This window comes from Chiloscyllium punctatum, chromosome 32, assembly GCF_047496795.1.
Source record: "Chiloscyllium punctatum isolate Juve2018m chromosome 32, sChiPun1.3, whole genome shotgun sequence".
Taxonomy (NCBI): Eukaryota; Metazoa; Chordata; class Chondrichthyes; order Orectolobiformes; family Hemiscylliidae; genus Chiloscyllium; species Chiloscyllium punctatum.
This window is the reverse complement of record NC_092770.1, coordinates 2,916,982-2,941,617: the sequence shown is the minus strand read 5'-3', so window position 1 is coordinate 2,941,617 and position 24,636 is coordinate 2,916,982. Positions and strand designations below refer to the sequence as shown.

General features: G+C 41.3%; 1 protein-coding gene across 1 annotated transcript in view; it reads right to left on the bottom strand.

Moving 5' to 3' along the window:
- met (MET proto-oncogene, receptor tyrosine kinase) overlaps nt 1–24,636 on the bottom strand; it is a 126,876-nt gene that overhangs the window by 59,703 nt on the left and 42,537 nt on the right. Inside the window, exon 3 of the mRNA XM_072551497.1 lies at nt 9,936–10,127. Within this exon, the coding sequence (XP_072407598.1) occupies nt 9,936–10,127 (192 nt within the window). The remainder of the gene's footprint in view (nt 1–9,935; nt 10,128–24,636) is intronic.

Here is a 24,636-nt window from a genome sequence, read left to right as displayed (position 1 = left end):
CTGCCCAGCCCTATATTTCTGATGAAGGGCTTATGCCTGAAATGTTGACTCTCTTGCTCCTCAGATGCTGCTTGACTGGCTGTGCTTTTTCAGTGCCACACTTTTCAACTCTGATCTCCAGCATCTGCACTCCTCACCTTCTCCATGTCAGTCTAACTGCCCATTCAGTAAATCTTCCCATATTTTCTGCAGTTCTCAACATTATCTGTGGAACATCCAATTGTTGTATATTTAACAAGTTTCAATATTGTGTCTCCTATGGCCAAGTCCAAGTTATATAGAGGGGAAGGGGATGCAGAAGTGGACCCAGCATCAATCATTGAGTACATCACCCTCAGGCTTTTACAATCTTCACTGTACTTATTAACCTTAACTTGGGTTCATAGGTATCAACTGTCTTTCTATCCAAGCTGCTACATTTCCTTTCCTACCACTTAACAAATATCTTCTGGAAATTCTTTGCAGTTCCTTTTATCTAGTGAGAAATGCATTTCAAAATGCTTAGTAATTTTATTTTGAATCACGGATTACAGGAATTAGATGAAGAAAGGCGAAACTAAGATATTAATCACACAAGGAAGTGTTTCACCCAAGACTGAATTAATGAAGCCTGACCCAGACCTACACGTTTACCAGTCATGGAAAGTTTACCTTTCTTACAATCTATGAGTGATTCATTTCCTAAGGGCAAATTTTCCTACCTATGTTAATTCACCTGTGAAACAATTGCCAAATGTCCACATGTGAACTCCTGGAGAGACCAAAGATTCAACTACATAATAAAGAAGGTTAGCAATAGCAACAACTTAGGAGCTCTTCTGTTTAAAAGAACTTCTCCAATTTCTCAATGTTTACAGAGAAGAATGGGTACAGGATTCAACATTTCATTTTAAAGTTGCACAACCTTGAGTTTTAGGCTGACTTGGACACATTTGGAGAAAGCTTTCAAAACCAAAATGGTATACTAATTCAATTAATGAATCTTAACATTTATGGGACAGAATACAGTTGATTTTGGTCCCCTCAGTTTAAAAACTGCATGGCATGTCATGCTGAAACTACTGCCAGAATCCCATGGCTGATATATAAGTTGAAAATGCTGTACTTCTGAAGATGATTAATCTTCATGTCTGGAACTATGAGATTTCTCTGAGTCTAAACTGCTCTGTTTATTTTTCATTTTAAATAACTTGCATTTATATCATGCTTTGCATAACATCAGGGCATTGCCATGTGCTTAACAGCCAAAAAAAAAATTTTGAAGTGTAGTTACTGATATAATGTAGAATATGCATTAGCCAATTGATATGCAAGGTTTCATAAACAGCAATTAAATAATTCCCCATATCTCTTTATAGATAAATTCTGCCCTAGCAAACATGAATAGAAAACAGAAAGAACTGCAGGTGCTAGTAAATCAGAAAGAAAAACTGAAGTTGCTGGAAAAGCTCAGCAGGTCTGGCAGCATCTGTGAAGAGAAATTGGAGTTAATGTTTCGAATCTGGGTTCTGAGGTACAGTCACCAGACCTGAAACGTTAACTCTGATTTCTCTTCACAGATGCTGCCATGAATAGAAAACATTCTTGCTCTTCCTCAAATTGTACCACAGGATCATTTATGTAAACTTGTCCAGAGGTGGAGTTTAACATTACATGTGAAATACAGCACCTCAGACAGTGCAGTGCTCTCTCTAAAATGGTCTGTTTCCATGCTGTATGACTTATGACTCTATGAGGTGCTCAAATTTCTGAAGCTGGATTTGAACTATGCACTGTTCTTATCCTGTTCTTTCACTGCTGGATGAATCAATATTAGCTGTGCTAATATCTTTAAGCTCTAATGTAATTACTTTTGCTACAATTTCCTTCTGGTAATTCACTGTAATTTAAATCTGCAAAAATATTATTGTGATTTGCAAGTCTGAGTCTACTATAAGCGCTTCTTTTCTGCAACCTGCAGTAAGTACCATTATGATAATTCTAATCCTGAAAAAAAGATTGTCTGGGCTAGGTCAGATGCCAAAACATTAAAAAACACTCTCAAGTCACAACCTAAGTGACCATAAATCTACTTGCTTCAAGTTTTCATGGAGCTAGGTTACATTTTTAACATTTTAATAAGGTTGCTCAGACTTTATCCCTTTTCCACCTTAAACTTTAGTCTATTGTGTTTCCAGAGCCTTTGGAAACTGATAGTGAAAGGGAGGCAAGACTATTGCATGGAAGAGGTAAATATTCATCCAGAACTTATGTCATTCAGAAGGAGTTGGGGTGCTTTCCCAAGTCCCTCAAGCAAACCTGTTACCTGCTACATGCTTATGAACCTCTCTCCAGCTTCATAATCAGAAGCCTGACCTGCCCTGTTTAGTGATCTCCATAACCCCACCATATCTCTCTCCAACCTCTGCTGCGATAACCTCCAACCTGTCAAACCATGCTTTACTCATCCTCTTCTGAAATGATCTTTTCCCAAGCAACAAGAGGTGGTGGGTGTAGTAGTTATATCACTGGATAGGTAATCCAGAACCCCAGGCTAGTGTTCTGGGGGCATAGATTGAAATCCCACCATCGTAAATGGTGAGATTTACATTCAACAAATGTGCGGGATTAAAGATCTAGCCAAAATGCTAGTGACACTATACAGCCTTCCACGCAGTTAGAGCTTAGCCTGCCTGATCCTGAGATTTTCAATTTTCCGGAAGCCAAACCAGTTAAATCCTTGGTGCCTGGGGAGATGTCAGACCAGAACTCCTCCCTATGCTTCTAACTCCTGTGCCTGTAAATATCAGGGCCCATGTTTCCAAGTATCCTTGAAGTGAATGAACCATTTAAATCAGTGTACAAAGGTCTAGCTATGGCATGTTGTAAACTGAAAGACTTCCTTTCTGCTGCTGGAATTCTCACCATTTTACCATTTGGCTGTGCCTGCAGATGCCGAAGCCCTCTGCTTTGGAACTCCCTCACTTGACTTCTCTTTCCTTCTTTAAGATGCCCCTTTAAATTAACCTCCATGACCTCGTAATGGGTCACCCAACCTAATCTGTCAAAACCTGTCCCATTACCTTCCTGTAAAGTTTATTGCTTTAAAAGCCTTATATAAATGCAAGTAGTTGCTTTTATTGTTGTTTGTATATTGTGTACTTGAAGAGCACAACATTTAGTTAAGATATTATATGCTGTGAACAAAGATAAATGAGCTCTTTTGTTGGGATCTTTTCTTTAGGACAATGATTAATCACTATTTTTAGCAATTACAAGAATAAATCACACCATTGTAGCTATCCTCAATTACTCATGTGTGGCATTAGTAATGCTGCCAGAACAGCATTTCCTTTCATCATTTTGTGACAATTCGATCTATTGTTCCTTTATTAAAATATCAATCAACCCATGAAAGAAGAGATGTTCAGATTTGTTAAATTTTAAGATCCTTGATCATGTCCTGAGTTCATACTATTTTCAGGTTGTTTGTGAGCTTCATAAATAATTGTCTCAGGCATTTGGATGGGCTGCTAAGTCACAAAGCTACAACAGTTTACTAGGTAAAGGTAAGCAAGAAGAGATTCTGGAACCAGTTTGTGTTTTAGGGCCAGGGGAGCCCAAAGGTAAACTTAGGCTGTTTCTGCTCCAGTCACCCCTGTTTTCCTTCTACAAGCCACGCAGACACTAACCTATATTCCATGGAATAGCAGTTACTTCCCTCTAGCTTTTGGAAGGAAATCAAACAGAGGCATGCGAATGAAACTTGGAGATTGAAATATTGTATTCTGTTTCCTGGTGAGTGCTGGGGAGTCTTGAACTCAGTTTTCTATCTACTCAACCAGAGACAAAAATCGCAATGCTAATAAATGATGCTTCAGAGTGGATAGGAGAGGAGCAGAGTTGGAAATGTGTGGGGAAGGGGAAACCTGAAAGTTTACCGAGCAGGTCAGAATTCGTAACTGCGGATTAATTGAATGAGTAAATTTTAAATTCTGAATGTTGTATCTTGAAGCAGTGAAGTGAGAGTAATGTGTATCCACATGACTCATCCTCAGCAAATTTAAAGGGACAATGTAGATGTGGAAATTGGAGGTGTTCAAGGGAATATATGTTTTGCAGCATGGGGAGGAAAAAATATCTGCTGCGCTTACCAGTTGAAAGTAGCTGGGAAGATGAGTAGCAAGAGCATGATGGATGCAATGTAGGAAATGGTTTAATGAGTACATTTGCTGATATAACCGATCCTGTATTTTAAGCACCATTCCTCCTTACTGTATTTTGCTCAATGTTTCCCATTCCACATAGCCACTCAATTGTTAGGAGCAGACAGCCTTCACTTTTAATGCTCTTTACTGCATCCTCATTTACTTCTCCTCTGTTTGACATTTATCTCCTTTCTCGTGCAAAATTGATGCTAATGTCAAATAGTCACCTTCACTTAAAGCACTGTATTATGTCCTTGACCTATTTACACATAGCTTGATCTGCAAACACCCATAAAATGGGTCATTCATCAGAACAGAACCACAAGCCATACTATATTCAAATAAAGTTCACAAACATTAATGTAGAACCCTGAAAAATAACGGCAAAGTCACCATAGTCCCACAAGGCTGCTCTCTCATTAGAGAGAGATGGCTGGTAGAGAGTTTAACCTGAAGGTCACCATGTCTAATGTGAAGGAAGAGGTTTAGAAGGTGGGACCTTCTTCGTAAGCTCAACTGGTGTGGGAATTGAACCTGCACTGTTGGTGTCACTCTGCATTGCACACCAGCCATCCTACTGGACAGTTCTTTCTAAACAAAACATGGGATGACAGATAAATCTTTTGGGCCAGGTTTACAACTGGTCTAGGTTCCTTATTTTGGATTTTGGTTTTGGAAAGGTCAGGGGACAGGAAAAACATCTCATGCTTTAACATAAACATTTGCAGCACCAATTTTTCAAAATATACTTTAAGATCACAAAAAGAGCAGCTTTTGCTCAGCATTATCCAAGTAAAAACTAAGGAGAAGTACAGTGATGAAACAATGATAAGATTGTGTCTTGGTGTTAAACTGAAAATTAGGACAACTTTAAAGTTTGAAAGAGAAGGTTTACTTTTCCTCAAATTTCTTTCCTTTGCCCTTGCAGCTGCTTTCCCATGCTTTTCAGAGGAATTTCTGCCTGTATTACATAAATCTGCTCACCCTCTGTGGGGAAATGTTCCAATTCCATTCAGTTTCTTTTCATAACTTGTTAAAGATTGAAACTTGCACAGGACTTTTACAGAGAATAACTGCACAGACTGAAATAAACTACAAAGAGTTGTGATCACAATCTAGCCCATTACACAAAGCAACTTCCCATCCATTGACTTCATCTATACTTCCCACGGCATCCCAAAAGCAACCAATACAATCAGACCCCTCCCACCCAGGTTATACTCTCTACCGCCCTCTTCTGTCAGGCAGAAGATATAAAGTTTTGTACACATGTATGAACAGATTCAAGGACAGCTTTTCCCTGCTGTAATCAGACTTTTGAATGGATCTTTTTAATGTTAATATTGATCTCTCTCTGCACCTTCTCCACAGCTGTAACATTATAACCTGCACTCTGTTCTGTTACCCTGATGCAATGTGTAAGAAAATCTGCCTGTAAAGCATGTAAGACAACACTTTTCACTGTATCTCAGTATATGTGACAACAATAAATCAAATCACATCAATATGGTGTTGACATGCTCTGCCCTATGGAAGGTTAGTTTTGAGTCCTTTAGGTAAACTCATGGTGTAGGAGAAAGTGAGGACTGCAGATGCTGGCGATCAGAGTTGAGAGTGTGGTGCTGGAAAAGCACAGCTGGTCAGGCAGCATCCGACGAGGAGCGTCAATTTTTCGAGCATGAGCTCTTCATCAGAAAGCTTGGTGTGTTAGCTACTATTTACAACTAACCTTTATCTCTTGTCGTTGCTTTACTTCACCGACTTAGGTTTCTTTCTGACAGACAATTTTGTTATATAGTCCAGTCGCATTTGCAGTTATTAACACTCAGGTAGTTTTTGATACTTGTGATAACTGCTGCTTTAACTTTTCCAACAATTAATGCAAGTTATCAGGCTGTGAATTAAGTTGAAACTATTTGGCAATATAAGGTTAGATCAAAGAATAGCAGGGTGGCGCCTATAATGGAAAAAGGATGAATCAGCAAAATAATTAAAAATTGTACAGTTTAAAAGCTCAGTAAATTGCAGGAGGATTTGGCAATCATACAAAAAGATTGCATTGATCATGCATTTCATCATCAGCAGGAAACCTCAATGAAACTATCATAGAGGGTCAATATTATTAAAGAAAGGTGAAACAGAGAGTGCAAGAAATAACAAATAAATCATATATTATTTTAAAAGCCCATAGTTTCCAGGGATGAGCAGGCTAGGCAGATTGGCCATAGGATATGCAGGGTTACAGGGATAGGGTAGATCTCGGTAGATGCTCTTCAGAGGGTTGATGTGGACTGGACTCAATGGACTGAATAGCCTGCTTCCACACTATAGAGATTCTATGATGCTATCTATCTATGATTCTGTGAAGTATTAAGAGCAGAGACACTAGTGTAACTAACTAATCAATTAAATACACTAGTGATGGCAGGATGGAAGACTTGTTGCTGCAATACGTGTGAGTTGATGGACACCAAGGTACTTCAGAGTGAACACATCGCTTGTAAATGCTTCCAGCTCAAGGAACATTGGATTGAGTACATGAGCTGGATTGCAAGCTGCAGACAAATTACAAAGTAACAAGTGCAGAGTTAGCTGAAGTAGACTGGGAAAGGCGTTTAGTTGAAAAGACAGTTGATGAAGAAGGGCAAACATGTAATAACATTGTTTGTGACTCACAGCAAAGATATATCCCAGTGGGGAAGACGGATTTGAGGAAGGGACGGGACAATCATGGTTAACCAGGGAAGTTAAGAATAGTAGTTTCTGAAAGGCAACCTGTGACTAATGGAGTGCTACAAGGATCAGTGCTGGGCCCACATTTATTTCCAACACCTATCAATGATTTGAATAAGAAAGTGAACATAAAACAGTCAAGTTTGCAGATGACACAAAAATAAGTGGGAAGCCAAGTGAGGATGACACAAAGAGGATTACAGACAGGTAAATAACTTGGTAGATGGAATATAAATGTGGGAAAAAGTGAGCTTATGCATTTTGGCAGGAAGACTAGAGGAGCTACCCTTTATTACGAGAGGCACTGAACATAAAAGTAAAGATGCTATGCTTGAATTATTCAGGTCACATCTCGAATACTTTGTGCAGTTTTGGTCTCTTTAAGGAAGAATATACGTGGGTTGAAGGTGGTTCAGAGAAGATTTACTGGTTTTGGGCACAAGAGAACAGGTGTAATAGCAAGAAATACTCTTTCAAAACAAAATCACTACCACACTTCTGTACACAAGAAGACGTCATCCTAAACACACTTTCTGTGGATGGGTGAACTCCAGATATATGGGTGCATTTTTATCTCTAATCCAACACCTCAGAGCACAATGGTTCAAGAAGACTGTACTCAAGGGCAATTAAGGATGGTCAATAAATTCTGATCTTGCCAATGACATTTAGAACCCATGAATAAATAATTTTAAAAATGCAGAGGAATTATTTTCACTTATGGGGGAGTCAAAAGGTAAATAACTGTCCAATAGGGAATCAGGAGAAACCACTTTGTTCAGAAATTGGTTGCAAAACGGAATGAGCTCCTACAATTAGTTGAGATAACCAGCATAGACATATCAGACAGAAAATCAGAAAACGAGGTGAGGGCTGCAGATGCTGGAGATCAGAGTTGTGAGTGTGGTGCTGGAAAAGCACAGCAGGTCAGGCAGCAGCCGAGGAGCAGGAGAGTCGATGTTTTGGCCATAAGCCCTTCATCAGGAATTAGAAAAGCATGTAAAGGACAAAGGAGTTAAAAAGTGGTGCTGATGGAGTTAGGTGAATAGGGGGTGGGAGGCAGGAGCAAAAATGGCAGCATGGAACATTTGAGCCAATGACCTGTTTCTGTGCTGCAGATTCAATGTAATGTGATCACATGGAAGGTGAAAATGAATTTTTAAGCAAATTCTTTAAAAAAAGAGGAGGTAATGAAGAGGCAGTGGGGTTTGGATAGGGAATTCCAAGAGAATGCGAAACTAAAAGAACTGTGGATGCTGTAAATCAGAAACAAAATCAGAAGTTGCAGGAAAAGCTCAGCAGGTCTGGGGAAGGGTCATCGGCCCCGAAGGTTCTGAAGAAAGGTCACCAGACCCGAAATGCTAACTCAGATTTCTTTTCACAGATACTGCCAGACCTGCTAAGCTTTTCCAGCAATTTCTGTTTTTGTTTCCAAGAGAATGTGGCTATGATCAAAGAGAATAAAGGCTGACAGCATAGCTACCAATAGTGTGGCCAAAGAAGGCAGCAGTCGGGGGGCAGGGGAATACATAAAAATCTGGATTCAGAACATGACATTTTGGAGGTAGTTGTAGGATTGGAAGAATTAACATTAAACACAAGGAAAAGGATCTTAAATTGGAAACTTGATAAGTGGGAGCCGATGTGAATCCCTAAGGCAATTAATGAGCAGGATCTGATGTAACAGAGGATGTGATGAAGAGAAGTTTTGATGAGTTTTGCAATAGCAATGTTATTGCTGAGTCTGAAAAAGTGAAAGGCAGGAATAAAGGCTTTGCTAGGAGCTGGGCTGAGGCTGGTGACATTCGATAGTCTTTATGTATTCATACTGATGGAGGCTCAGCTCAAGGTCAAAGATAGAGGCGAGACAGTGGACAATCTGATTCAGCCTGAAACAGTGGTTAAAACATTCTTAGAGCAGCGGGGACATTGATGTTGGCCTGAAAGCTGATGCAACCCCTCTTCCAAAAATTGTGGAATGCAATTTTTGTTTGTCCAGCAACTAAGTAGATGTTGTGAATCTAATGTTCCTTTAAAAGATGGGATCTCACTGACAGAATGGACAGCCAATTGAAGAGTTGGAAGCTCTTCAGTCTCCATCAACGGTAGTAGAGGTCACTCCTGGGACTGCACTAGCAGACAGGGCCCCAGAACATGCTAGGTAAAAACAATGACTGCAGATGCTGGAAACCAGAGTTTAGATTAGAGTGGTGTTGGAAAAGCAGAGCAGTTCAGGCAGCATCCGAGGAGCAGTAAAATCAACATATTGGGCAAAAGCCCTTCATGCTGCACACATTACTGATAAGTGGGTTCTGGTGTTGTCTCAACCAAACAGGCATGGCCCAGTAAGAGGGGTGGACATCAGTGAGGGTGGAGGAGGTTGTCATGAAGCAAGTATTACCACAGGAAGCCACTCTGAAGAACACAGAATGCCTGATTAGCAGGGCATCTCCCCCCTCCACCGCCCACACCTGCTCCCTGCTCCCCCGCCAAGTCTCACCCACTCCAAGCACATAGGGAAGTCTTTCAGTGATTAACAGATGGAGTCGCCACACAGTGGAGGGTCCACCCACTGCTGGTAAAACACCAGTAGCAATAAAAAGAGTCATTCAATCGAGGCAACTTCAAAGGCTTGGTCAGTTTCTGTCTGGGGAAGGCTGCAGATATAATTTCATGGCACTAGTAAAAGATCCCCACTCCCTGCCTGCCAGCTTGTTTCAAGGGACCTGGTAAAATCCCAGCTCACTGACTGTGAATATGATAGGAACGTTTAAATGAATTATGAAGTGTAGGTTGGTCAGGCAGATAGTGAATTCTGAGGAGGGAGGATAAAAGGAGCTGAGATAACACTTGCAATAAATAATTTACTAGCAAGGATACCGAGTCACTTGGACCGAGATTGAGGGAGGAGAGGTGGGAATATATCTAATTTCAAAACTTAGTGTAGGGCTCCAGGGGGTATGCTATATAAAAAAATACAACACTGTAAGAGTAATAGAAGGATCCAAGGTTTACCTGCATAATACGACCATCAACAGTTCCTAGATTTGCAATAGTTACTTTTCCTTGAGTGAATACTGCAATTGAAGTCAATAAGACATATTGGAATTGCCCAAGAAACAGGTCCAGACGTTGTAAAGGGGTTGTACTCTCCATCTGAAGTTGATCACTTATTCCTCCACAGTGCGTCTCTTTGGCTGAGGAACTCTTATAGGGAACAAACAAAATTCGGAGAACAATATTTAATTATGTTTGCAATGACAAATTCCTTGTTAAAGGTGGCACAAGAAGATCATTTGGAGTTAAACTAAAATTCAGAGAGTTAAAACAATACTTTAAATATTTTTCAATTTTTTTTGTTCCTTTTGACAAACTTTTATGTGGATGTTAATGACAAAGATCAAACAATTTTGGATTCCTCCAATGGTTTTCATGGACACTTTTTTCAACAAGGGGTGTGATCCAGAAAAGAGGCAGGCATTCTGATTTTACCTGTCATCAGCAGAGTGTGAAGTCCTGTCAACAACTCAAATGAAAATCAAAAGCCTTTGCGGAGTACTGCCTCAATGTTTCAGGTTGTGGCATGCCAATTCAACATGATACAAACTCTATCATCAGATTAACACTTTTAAATTCTGAACTCCACCAATGTGCTTATCTCCATCCAGGACAAAAAGGTTAGACTATGTATTGATGAGTAAGTCATAATACTTCTGTGATATGTCACTTTGATGGAGGCTCTGATACTTCAGCATCACTCTCTAGTTGCGAATGAACATAATCCATAAGGGTCAGCCATTTATTAGCCCCTCAGGTCTATTCCACCATTCAGTGAGAATGTGCTTCACCTGTGACCTAACTCTACACAGCACAGAAGCTTAGGAGAGTTTTGCTAATAAAATTAGCTGAGAGAAGATGGGAAGGGGTTTGAGTGGACCATAAACACTGGCATGGATTGAGCAGGTTCTTATCAGTGACTTTATCAAATCTTCTCAGGAAATTTCATAAAAATAATACCTAAGCACATTCCTCTGGCTATTCATTAATTAAGTCACCTCTTCAAAAGAAATTCAATTGGATTTGTATGGTATGAAACACATTAGATTAGATTACTTACAGTGTGGAAACAGGCCCTTCGGCCCAACAAGTCCACACCGCCCCGCCGAAGCGCAACCCACCCACACCCCTACATCTGCCCCTTACCTAACACTACGGACAATTTAGCATGGCCAATTCACCTGCCCTGCACATCTTTGTGACTGTGGGAGGAAACCGGAGCACCCGGAGGAAACCCATGCAGACACGGGGAGAATGTGCAAACTCCACACAGTCAGTCGCCTGAGGCGGGAATTGAACCCGGGTCTCTGGCGCTGTGAGGCAGCAGTGCTAATCACTGCGCCACCGTGCCGCCCACATCTGAAACAATATTAACAAAGGTAGGTACAGTTGCAGTGCTCATGTCAAAGGTACAAGCCTGAACACAGGATTATATACACAAACTCCATTTGAGGAATGCCAGCTGTATCATATGCCATTACTCATTGTTTACTTTGCAGTCAGTTCAGATTCCACATTCTACTATTAAGATTGAATATAGATTATCCATTTACACTGACCTCATGTCATTTCCCTTTAGGGAGTCAGCATCAGTCAACTTTATTGCTGTTAGACAGAAGGTATTGGCAGTTCTCTTTTATACATTTGGCAATAACTACTAATCAGTGAGCGGAAGGCATTAAAACTGAAATTCTCAAAAGGAGGGCCTCACGTGAACCTTGCAGGGACAAAGGAACTCAATTACCCTAAGAAAGCAGATTGCTCAAGATGCAACTGTGCAGTTAAGGCCCATGAATGTTGATTGTTGATACCTGAAGAATTAGGAGAAATGGTGAGATTGATACAATTGGCCTCTGACTGCCATAATTCTTATGCATTATACATTAATACCTGTTGGAAAATGTGCTTGTGCTTAACAGGTGCTAGAATCTAGCACAGCCACAATGCTTGATTATGGACAGCACTGTGACACATTGGCTGGAATGTTCATCAAGTAGCAGATGTCCTATTGCTGGGGCCTGAGGAAGGATGGGTTGGGGGTGGAGGAAATGCCGCTTGGTGCTGGCTGCATTTTACACTATTGATGGCAGCGTCCCTGCAAATTGGCCACCCAGATGGCCAACAATTCAGCAACTACAGTAGTGCCACAACACAGAACACTAGACGCATCGGTCAAGGTTTGGGTTGCACAAGGAGGATGAGGATGCAGTGATGAACGTGTACCTCTTAGTCAGGCAAGTGAGATCTGAGGCATCGAGCATCAGGCAAGGGGATTAGAGGTCACTGAGGACAGGTGACCCTGATGCCATAAGAGTGGTCAATGCTCCAAGATAGGTAAGCATGGTTAAGAGTGCCTATAAAAGAAGCACCCTCCCCCCACCTCCCAAAGAGGTCATCAGGGTTTACATCATAGTGCCCTGTCAGGGTGAAACAGTTGAAGTTGGCATGTAGGTGCAACAGGCAGTGAGGAAAGCTAATGGCATGCTGGCGGTCATAGCAAGATGATTTGAATATAGCAGTAGGGATGTCTTGCTGCATTTATGCAGGGCCTTGGTGACGCCACACCTTGAGTATTATGAGCTGTTTGGTCTCCTAGTCTGAAGCAGGACATTTTTGCTATTGAGAGTCCAGTAAAGGTTCACCAGACTGATATCCAGGATGGCAGGACAAATGATGAAAGACTGGATCAACACTTGGCTTATACTCACTGGAATTTAGAAGAGTGGGGTGGGATCTCATAGAAACATCTTAAATCCTGCTGGGACTGGACAGGCTAGATGCAGAAAGAACATTCCCGATGTTGGGGAAGTTCGGAATTGGGGTCACAGTCTAAGAATAAGGGATAAGCCATTCAGGACTGAGATGAGGAAAACTTTCTTCACTCAGAGAGTTGAGAACCTGCAGAAATCTGTCCCACAGGAAGTTGCTGGGGCCAGTTTGTTCACTCTATTCAAGAGGGAGCTGAATATGGCCCTTGCAGCTAAAGAAATCAAGGGGTATGGAGAAAAAGCGGGAGTGGGATACTGAAATTGCATGACCAGCCATGATCATAATGAATTATTGAATCATGGTACAGGCTTGAAGGGCTGAATGGCCTACTCCAGCATCTTTTTTCTATGTTTCTATGTATGCAGTGCTGGGACCCCACTGCCCGCCAATGGGAAAATGCTAGCAAAGGCAGCAAGAAGACCTCAACTCATCACTTAAATGGCTCATAAGGGTTACAGGGAAGTCTGCTGCTTCCTCAGCTGCTGACTAAATGGCATGTTAGCACGCTGGCAACAAGCATACACATTTTCCCACCATTTTGCAATTCTGTGCACCTCTGATCGGATTCTCAAAGAGCCCAAATCACAGGCATGGTCTCAGCTTAAACACGAATGGACATTTTGGGGAATTTGAGCTGCTGCATACAGAACTTAGCTTCACTGAGACAATGTGAAATCTGCACTCTCAAAGAGCAATTAAAATGAAAAACAAAATTCATCTGTTGCAGGGTTTTGTTAGTACATCCTGCTCCTCCTCAGTGATTAATTTTCCTTGAATGCTGCTGAGTTCACAAATAGGAATTCCAGGAAATAATGTTATAAAGATTTACAGTCTTACATTTGGGAAAACAAGAGACTCTGATTTATGTACAGAGTCTTAGGTCTTCACTCAAAAACATCTCAAAGTACTTTGTATATGATAAATTGCTTAGACATGTATAGACAGAAAAGCAGGTTTAAAGTGGTGGTTGCTTTTGAACAATGCAAGTTCCCACAGGTAGCATTGGGGTCAATGGCTGGCTAATCAGATTCTGTTTGGAACAACAGTTGATCTTGGTTGAGGAAAGAACATAGGTACACCATACCAGAAGATGAATTCCTGACTGTTGTTTAATCTTCAGCATGTAACTGAACTATCCTCAAACAGGCAGACAGAACTGTGATTTACTTGGCTGTCAGAGAATGGCGCCTTAAACAACACAGAATACAATTAAATCGTGGGGTGTGACGTACGTTAGTCTTGAACTAAAATGCAATAATACCACATCCAAATATGAATTATGTCTTATTTTATCAAGACCAATGATAGAAAATTGATTTCATCTCATTACGTGACTTGGTATTACTGTTTTTGCCTCTTCAGATACCATGCCCTTAATGCATACTTGGCTCTCCTCCTGTTCTCTCCGCCTGTCTGAAATTATTGAGGACCGTTGCTTATGAGGCAGAGAGGCATAAATTCAAAACAGGAGTTGGGAAAGCTGCTTCTGGAGGGGGACAGGAACCAGCAGTGTGTTCAAGTTAAAGACCTCATCATACATGGGCCTTGAGCTGCCAAGTTAACAAGAATGTCACTGGATATGTCTGACAATGGACTGTAATCAATTCCTTTACCTGCTACACTGTTTGAAGAATTGGACATGGGTCTGTGATAACAAGGTAGCAGTTATTCAATGGATTACTAGAATTCATGAACTTTGGATGGCTTATTTATTCAGATAAATAAAAGTAAACAGATGAGTCAATTATTATCCAGTATGAAAACATCAGTATGTGAATATCGAAAGAGAACTCAGCAGGAATAATTCCCTGAAAATTGCACAATTTTAAACGAGCTTTTGGTTAACTGCAGTTCATGACAGGTTTAGAAATTTAAAATCTACCCATACATAAATTATATTTGCATTTAACCATATTCAGATCAACCAGATTGCAATCTGCCGAAATGCTACTTGAAGTTGTGATTTTTGAGAAGGGTTGTAAGCTCAGGTTGAGGTTCAGGTTGTAAGTTTGCTCTGAGCTGGAAGGTTTGTTCTCGAATGTTTCATCACCATGCTCGGTAACATCATCAGTGAGCCTCCAGTAAAGCACTGGTGTTCTGTTCCGCTTTTTATTTATCTGTCTTGTTCTGCCAAGGTGTGTGATATCACTTCTGGTTCTTTTTCTGTGAGGTTGGTAAATGGGGTCCAAATCAAAGTGTTTATTGATGGAGTTCCAGTTTGAATGCCAGGCCTCTAGGAATTCCCATGCCTGTCTCTGTTTAGCCTGTCCTAGGATAGATGTGTTGTCCTAGTCGAAATGATATCCTTTTTCATCTGTATGTGAGGATACTAGTGATAGTGGGTCATGTCATTTGCTGGCTAGTTGGTGTTCGTGTATCTTGGTGGCTAGTTTTCTGCTTGCCTGTCCAATGTAGTGTTTATTACAGTCCTTGCATGATATTTTGTAAATGACATTTGTTTTGCTGGTTATGGGTATAGGGTCCATTAGATTCATCAGGAGTTGTTTCAGTGTGTAGATAGGTTTGTGGGCTACCATGATGTGAAGGGATCAGCATCCTGACAAAGAGATGAAGAAGAACACCACTTTGACTGGGACAATACATCCATCCTGGGACATGCATGGGAATTCTTAGCAGTCTGGCATTCAAACTGGAATTCCATCAATAAACACATCAATTTGGACCCCATTTACCAACCTCTGAAAGAAAGAACTGGAACTGATATCACTCACCTTAACAGAACAAGACACGTGAATAGAAAGCAGGACAGACCACCAGAGCTTCACCGGAGGCTCACTGACGATGTTATCTAACAGGGTGATGAAATGTCTGAGAACAAACCTTCCAGCTCAGTGAGCAAACTTACAACCTGCTACTTGAATTTATTGTGTTATGCTAAACACATGCTCATGATACACTCACTGCAACATAGCGTGCAAACTGAGGGTATAAACATCTCACAATCCACCTCATCTCAGATCGCTTGAAGCATGACTGGAAGCATACTCCTCTTTTGTAACCTAATAGCTTAATATTACTCCAGGCATTTATATTCTGAGGAATGTGATGTTAATACATAATTATTAGTTATAATAAATGTCAGTTTTGAAGAAGGGTCATTGGATCGGAAACATTAACTCTGCTTTCTTTCAACAGATGCTGCTGGACCTGCTGAGGTTTTCCAGCAACTTCTGATTTCTAGCATCCAGGTTTCTTTGGGTTTTTTGTAATAAATATCTGTTGGATACTTCAATATCATGAAATCCATTCCCAGTTTCTTATGTTACAGGCAATTATGTAAGTATCACTGCATCAGGTAAAATATCCTGCTCGAGGCAAAGTCACATCAGGTAATCATTCTCTCACCACCAGGAACCTGACTCTGTTGTTCCAGTCAAGAACACCAGTGTTCTCAAAATGCTGGGCAATGACAAACATTTGGCTTCACTTATAATTTTTGGATTGAACTGAACAAAACCTGCACTGTACAAATCCTGACCTTCATCAGCTGGCAACTAAAGCTGGTAGCAGTCTTGCCTCTGAATCTTCAAGCTCTGGGTTCAAATTCCACTCCAGAACCTGAACAAAAAAATCATGACTGACACTCCATAGGCTGCATTGGTGGTGACACCTTTTTCAGATGACACATTAAACTGAATGTTCAGGTAGATGTGAAAGATCTCATGTCACTCTTTTGAAAAAAAGTGGTGCTCTAGCCAGTATTTATCCTTATCAACATCACATAAACAGACAGAAAATCTGGTTGTTATCACATTGCTATTTGCAGGAGATTCACATGTGCAAAGTAGCTTTTGTGTTTCCTGCAACATATGGGTCTACACTTCAAAAGTACTTAACCAGTCGTAAAGTGCTTTGAGCAGACTGGCATTGTTAAAAGTCCTTTATAAATGCAAGTGTTTTTTCCTTTCAAGTAATCCCTGGAAAGATTAAAATTGACACCCTTATTTCAGATCTTGATCTAGATGTTAGATGGTCACATACAAAAAAAAATCTACATCTGTATCTTTCCACCTATTGTCTCTTAGGAAAAAGAATCAGATTCATACCATAAATGTTTTCTTAGATCTACTATAGACTTCCAGAGCTGGTTTCACCAAGCAACTCAATAAGAACATAAGATGTAATAGCAGAAGTAGGCTACTATCCTCGGCTGACATCAATAATAGTAAGGACTGCAGATGCTGGAAGCCAGTCAGTAAAAGTGAAGCTGGAAAAGCACAGCAGGTCTGACTGGACCGAGACTCTCCCACAAGTAGAAACAACCTTTTTGCATCTACCCTGTCAAGTCCCCTCAGAATTCTTTTTTGTTTTAATAAGGTTGTATCACATTCTTCTAAATTCCAATGAGTACAAACTTAGCCTTCTCAGCCTACACTCATAAAACAGTCCCTCATACCCAGGATCAACTTAGTGAATTTTCTCTGACTGCCTTCCTCAGCTAATGTACCCAAAACAGTTAATAGTATTCCAAACTATGTTCTGTATAGTTTTACTACAGACCTAAGTAAGCTCTCCTTATTTTATTGAAATGAAAGCCAATGTTCTGTTTGCCTTCCCTAATATCTGCTGAACTTGTATGCTAACTTTATGAAATTTGTTCACAAGAACTTCCAAATCCCCCTGTGCTGTAGCTTTGACATTCTTGATTTAAATAATATTCTGTTCCTGTGTTCTTTCAACTAAAGTGCATACCTCATACTTTCCCATATCACCTACTCACTTAACTTGTCTATATCCCTCTGCAGCAGTGTTCATACCAAAAGCATGCCAATTTGCATGCTGACACATTAACTTCAGTTTCAGAAGTTGCTTCCATGCATGGATTTTGAAAGTCCTTGCAACAAAAACATTTACAGGGAGCACTGCTCTGCAAACTCTTTGTGTCATCCTCAGCACTTGCCTTCCCACCTGATTGTGTCATCCACAACTTAGCTACAGTAAATTCACTTTTCTCATCCAAGCCACTGATATATACTGTAAATAATTGTGGCCCCAGCAACAATTCCTATGGTATTCCATTAATTTACAATAGAAACTATGTTAAGTCATATCTTAGCTTTTGATCTATTATTAGTACATAAACAACCATTTATAAGTTTCAGCCATGTTCACTTAGAGTCATAGAGTCATAGAGATGTACAGCATGGAAATAGACCCTTTGGTCCAACCTGTCCATCCCGACCAGATATCCCAACCCAATCTAGTCCCACCTGCCAGCACCTGGCCCATATCCCTCCAAACCCTTCCTATTCATATACCCATCCAGATGCCTCTTATCTTTTCCAATTAAATATATTTTATTTTTTAAAAGTCTGTGAGTGACCTGCTGACTGAAAGGAAACTAAACTGAATTTTTGGACCCTGATGAGAGCAGGATTATGAGGAAATTTGCACTGTTGGTTGATATACTGACTTCCCGAGTCCCACCTACCCTGGGCCATTTTCCCAAAGGTGAGACTACTTCAGCAGGGCCACCTTCCCATAAGCAGTGTGTAGCTATTTCACCTGAAAAGCTTATTAAGAACTATTGCTGGAAGCTGACAGGAACTTTGGAAGGTGTTCGAAAACAGTGTATGTAAACAGACTAGGAGGAAACGTTAACGCATTTGCTATATCAAGCTGTTCTGACAACACCTGGAGCAGGTGGGACTTGAACCAGTGCCTCCTGGCTCGGGGGAGGTGGGGGGGGAACAATACAACTGTGCCACAAGAGTCCCTGCAGACATGTATTTTAAGGATGTGCATGGATGAAAAGATCCAGTTATAGAATGTTGCACTTGGGCAGCTAATCAGTAGAGCTTCAGCCAATTTGCAAAAGACATGCAGATTATTAGAAGCCTTCCCTGCCAGGTCAGAGGTCAAACTGCAGGGTTTCCCCTTCCATCTGGCAGCCAAGCCTCTTTGTTTCTTTTCGATTATAAATCTGAAAGCATTGAGGTGCTCTATCTGTTCACTTCGGGTGTCCTCTGGCCTGGACATTCCACACACAGTTAGGGTGATTATGTTAATCAGAGGAAGTGGACAGTCTTGTGCACTGTGTAAGTTTCCAGCACAATTGTTCTTAAGCCAGCGTGAAAGATCACAGAATCTTTGCTGGTACTAATTTGTGTTTGGAATTCCTCAATCTTTTGCATAGGCAAATTGAGCTTGAAAAACAAGTGTGACTTTAATATCAGTTGTCTGTTTGGCGTCAAGCCATTTTGAATGATGCCCATGTATAACGAAGTACGATGCCCATGGCAAATAGTACAATCAGTTCCATCCAAAAGGAACACAGTCTATGCATTTCAAGTTTAATGAGCAATCCTTACCAGACATGAAAGGTCAATCATGCTTAACAATAGTGTCTGGCCATTTGGCAAAACACATGAAAGTATTGTACAGAAGCTTAAATGACATTTGCTTAAAGAAAATGAAAATCTTGGCGCTGCACATAAATGAAAATGAACAACAATAGATTATAAGCAAATAAACAGACACACTCAGAATCATAAGCTTCCTGTAGACTGTAGTCTTTTTATAGTTCAAATATCTCAGGGGACGTTTGCTGTGTGTTTTGCACCACACAATTCTGAATCAAATGCTATTGTATGAAACTTGTTGAACCACAGACTCCATTCTATATTGTTGAACCACAGCTTTGTCCATTGACATCATGAAATTAACACGTGAAGTTCTTACTCAGGTTATCTTATTCAGGCAGTTGTATGGTAAAACATTTTTGCTGGAGGCTAATAATGTTGCAAAGGTAGTTATAACACTTGACAAGCTATGGCTTTGCATGAGTAACAATTTGAATTGATGTCTTCTTAAACATTTCAGACAGTGTTGGCTAACAGATTTTTCTCAGGCATGATTACAGTGATGCCTTTGTAGCCACATGTACTAAAGTTTCACCTTACGTATGATCCAGTCCAACTTACTTCATGTATCCATTTACTTTAGTAGTATTTATCTTCTTCACTGCTGCAAATCTTAGTGCAACTTCTGGGGAGAAATGTGTATGTGCAGTGTCATTTTTAAAACTGCTAAAGGGAACTGTATTGATTTCTAGTTCTCCAACTGCACAGAACATGTGGACTTCAGCAACAATATTAATGAGGAAACCCACAAATACCAAAGAGAGTACAGCTCTATTTGCATCTGGGGAACTGACATACTTTGCATAGCGTTGCTTTGAAGGGGCACATGTGAATAAGTTTCTCCTTATGAGGCTGTTGCCTATGAATTGTAAACAATTGTATAACTATTACTGGAATTGCTGATTGATGGGCCAGCCATGCTGCAATTCCATAATACTGGATGATGCTGCTTGACATTTCTGAAGTGTCCTATTGGAGCTGCTCATTATTGGATCACATTACTTTCTTCTGATGGCCTTACTGCATTCGGTTGACTTGAGATTACAGCTCACCTCGTTGAAACGACTTGGCGTTTCCTTTGATCTTCCACCATGTTTCACCACGGTATTTGTACCTTGCTTAGTTCACATAACACGAGAACTATAGTTTGGAATATAGTACTGAAATGTTCAATAGACATTTACTACAGCTCTTTGAATATATTACAGTCATGGGTACCTCAGTGTCTGGGCTAGTACTAAATTATTTGGTTAAAAACAGTAATGTGGTTTCATTGGTGTGTCATGCTTCAAGTGGCCCCAGTTAAGATGAACACTGAGATCTTTATAGACACTGTTTACATGCTGTGATATGGTCTTGATATCATGGCCATGTCTCCTAAAGATATACTGTGTACCAACCGTGAAACATAACACAACATGTAGCTTCTAGAATCTAGTATTTTCACCTATATAACACATCATTAGAGCAGATAACCAAAAAACAGTAACCAAAGTGATGAAGCGTGGCCAATAACCATAAATGCTTGTACATTCTTTATAATTGACCACCGCATATTGCAGCACTGACGAAAGAACTCGAAGACCTTAGGCTCATCCGAGAGAACGAGATCTTTCTGGACATGACCTACAGTGATGTTATTACACCAATCATGCTAGAAGAGAGCAGAAGAGTGCAGATGATGAGGAAGGCAGAGAGGAGACAGGTGCAAGAGACGCCGGGAGAAGTACCTGTCAGGAACAAGTTGAAGCTTTTGGAAACAGTAGAGTCTGATGACACTGCCAGTTCGCAAGGCGGCCATGTTTGTCAATCAAAAGTTGCCGCAGAAGCAGAGCGGAAGAGTCGGACATCGCACAGAGCCGTGGTAATAGGGGACTCCATCGTGAGAGGAACTGACCGGGGTTTTTGTGGCAGCAGACGGGATTTAAGGATGGTGTGTTGCTTTCCTGGTGCTAGAGTGAAAGACATCGCGGACAGAGTGCAGGACATCCTCAAGGACGAGGGTGAAGAGCCCGAGGTGGTGGTACACGTCGGCACAAATGATGTCGGGAAGAAGAGGAGGAACATACTACAGCGAGACTTCGCAGAACTAGGAAAAAGGCTAAAAAGCAGGACGTCCAAGGTGGTTATCTCCAGTTTGCTTCCAGTTCCTCGGGCTAGTGTGGCCAGAAACCGGGAGATAATGGACTTGAACGTGTGGTTGGGGAACTGGTGCAGGAAGCAAGGTTTCAAGTTCTTGGATCACTGGGGTATATTTTATGGTAACCATAAATTCTACAAGAGAGACGGCTTGCACCTTAATAGAACAGGGATCGGCATTCTGGCAAGCAGGTTTTCTGCTGCAACACCGCTACATTTAAACTAAGTAGCGGCGGGGAGGGGACAAGCTGGATGTTTAAAAAGGAAATTGAAGGGGTAGTTAGAACAAGAGAAGTCAAGAAAGACAACTGTATCAAGGAGGCAGAAAACTGGAAAAGGCATCATGCTGTAAAGTTGAGTGAAATAAGGGTTGAGGGGAAGGGTGAGAGCAGTAACAAATTAAAAATTCTATATATGAATGCACGAAGCATTAGACACAAGGTGGATGAGCTTGAGGCTCTTTTGGAAATTGGCAGATACGATATTGTGGGGATAACTGAGACGTGGCTTCATGGGGACAGGGCCTGGGAAATGAATATTCAAGGCTACACGTGCTATCGTAAGGACAGACTGACAGGCAGAAGGGGTGAGGTGGCCTTGTTGGTAAGGGAGGATATTCAGTCCCTTGCGCGGGGGGACCTAGAGTCAGGGGATGTAGAGTCAGTGTGGATAGAGCTTCGAAACACTAAGGGTAAAAAGACCCTCATGGGAGTCATCTACAGGCCCCCAAACAGTAGTCTGGATGTCGGATGTAAGTTGAATCAGGAGCTGAAATTGGCTTGTCGCAAAGATGTTACTACAGTTGTTATGGGGGATTTTAACATGCAGGTAGACTGGGAGAATCAGGATGGTATCGGGCCTCAAGAAAGAGACTTTGTGGAGTGCCTCAGAGATGGATTTTTAGAGCAGCTGGTGCTGGAGCCGACCAGGGATAAGGCGATTCTGGATCTGGTATTGTGTAACGAACCAGAATTGGTCAGTGACCTCGAAGTGAAGGAGCCATTGGGAAGTAGTGACCATAATACAATAAGCTTCAATCTGCAATTTGAGAGGGAGTGGGTACAATCTGAAGTGACAATATTTCAGTTGAATAAAGGGAAATATGGAGCTATGAGGGAGCAACTGGCCAAAGTTCAATGGTTCAATACCTTAACAGGGAAGACCGTGGAGGAACAATGGCAGATATTTCTGTGTATAATGCAGAAGATGCAGGATCAGTACATTCCTAAAAGGAAGAAAGATCCCAGGAGGAGACATGGGCGGCCGTGGCTGACGAGGGAAGTAAAGAAACATATAAGGTTAAAAGAGAAAAAGTATAACTTAGCGAAGATGAGTGGGAAAACTGAGGACTGGGAAGCTTTTAAAGAACAACAGAGGATTAGTAAGAAGGAAATACGCAGAAAAAAAATGAGGTACGAAGGTAAACTGGCCAAGAATATAAAGGATAGTAAAAGCTTTTTTAGGTATGTCCAAGGCAAAAAAATGGTTAGGACAAAAATTGGGCCCTTGAAGACAGAAGCAGGGGAATATATTACTGGGAACGAAGAAATGGCAGAGGAATTAAATGGGTACTTCAGATCTGTGTTCACTGGGGAAGACACAAGCAATCTCCCTGAGGTAACAGTGGCTGAAGGACCTGAACTTAAGGGAATTTATATTTGCCAGGATTTGGTGTTGGAGAGACTGTTAGGTCTGAAGGTTGATAAGTCTCCGGGACCTGATGGCCTGCATCCCAGGGTACTGAAGGAGGTGGCTCGGGAAATCGTGGATGCGCTGGTGATTATTTTCCAGAGTTCAATAGAATCGGGGTCGGTTCCTGAGGATTGGAGGGCAGCTAATGTTGTGCCACTTTTTAAGAAGGGTGGGCGGGAGAAAGCAGGAAATTATAGACCAGTTAGTCTGACCTCAGTGGTGGGAAAGATGCTGGAGTCTATTATAAAGGATGAAATTACGGCACATCTGGATAATAGTAACAGGATAGGACAGAGTCAGCATGGATTTATGAAGGGGAAATCATGCTTCACTAATCTTCTTGAATTTTTTGAGGATGTAACTCGGAAGATGGACGAGGGAGATCCAGTGGATGTAGTGTACCTGGACTTTCAGAAAGCTTTTGATAAAGTCCCACACAAGAGGTTAGTGAGTAAAGTTAGGGCGCACGGGATTGGGGGCAAAGTACTAGATTGGATAGAGAATTGGTTGGCTAATAGGAAACAAAGGGTAGTGATTAACGGCTCCATTTCGGAATGGCAGGCAGTGACCAGTGGGGTACCGCAGGGATCCGTGCTGGGACCGCAGCTTTTTACAATATATGTAAATGATATAGAAGATGGTATCAGCAATAACATTAGCAAATTTGCTGATGACACAAAGCTGGGTGGTAGGGTGAAATGTGATGAGGATGTTAGGAGATTACAGGGTGACCTGGACAAGTTAGGTGAGTGGGCAGATGCATGGCAGATGCAGTTTAATGTGGATAAATGTCTGGTTATCCACTTTGGTGGCAAGAACAGGAAGGCAGATTACTACCTCAATGGTATCAAATTAGGTAAAGGGGCTGTTCAGAGAGATCTGGGTGTTCTTGTCCACCAGTCAATGAAGGCAAGCATGCAGGTACAGCAGGTCGTGAAGAAGGCTAATAGCATGCTGGCCTTCATAACAAGAGGAATTGAGTATAGAAGCAAAGAGGTGCTTCTGCAGCTGTACAGGGCCCTGGTGAGACCACACCTGGAGTACTGTGTACAGTTCTGGTCTCCAAATTTGAGGAAAGACATTCTGGCTATTGAGGGAGTGCAGCGTAGGTTCACGAGGTCAATTCCTGGAATGGCAGGATTGCCTTACACGGAAAGACTGAAGCGACTGGGCTTGTATACCCTTGAGTTTAGAAGACTGAGAGGGGATCTGATTGAAACGTATAGGATTATGGAAGGACTGGACACTCTGGCAGGAGGGAACATATTTCCGTTGATGGGGGAGTGCCGAACCAGAGGACACAACTTAAAAATACGGGGTAGACCATTTAGGACAGAGATGAGGAGAAACTACTTCACCCAGAGAGTGGTGGCTGTGTGGAATGCTCTGCCCCAGAGGGCAGTGGAGGCCCAGTCTCTGGATTCATTTAAGAAAGAATTGGATAGAGCTCTTAAAGATAGTGGAGTCAAGGGGTATGGAGATAAGGCTGGAACAGGATACTGATTAGGAATGATCAGCCATGATCATATTGAATGGCGGTGCAGGCTCGAAGGGCTGAATGGCCTACTCCTGCATCTATTGTCTATTGTCTATTGTCTATTGTCTATTGGGTCAGGTTTGGTTTTAGGTTCCTATTCTGACATGATATGATGGTGATACCTGATGATCTTCAACTA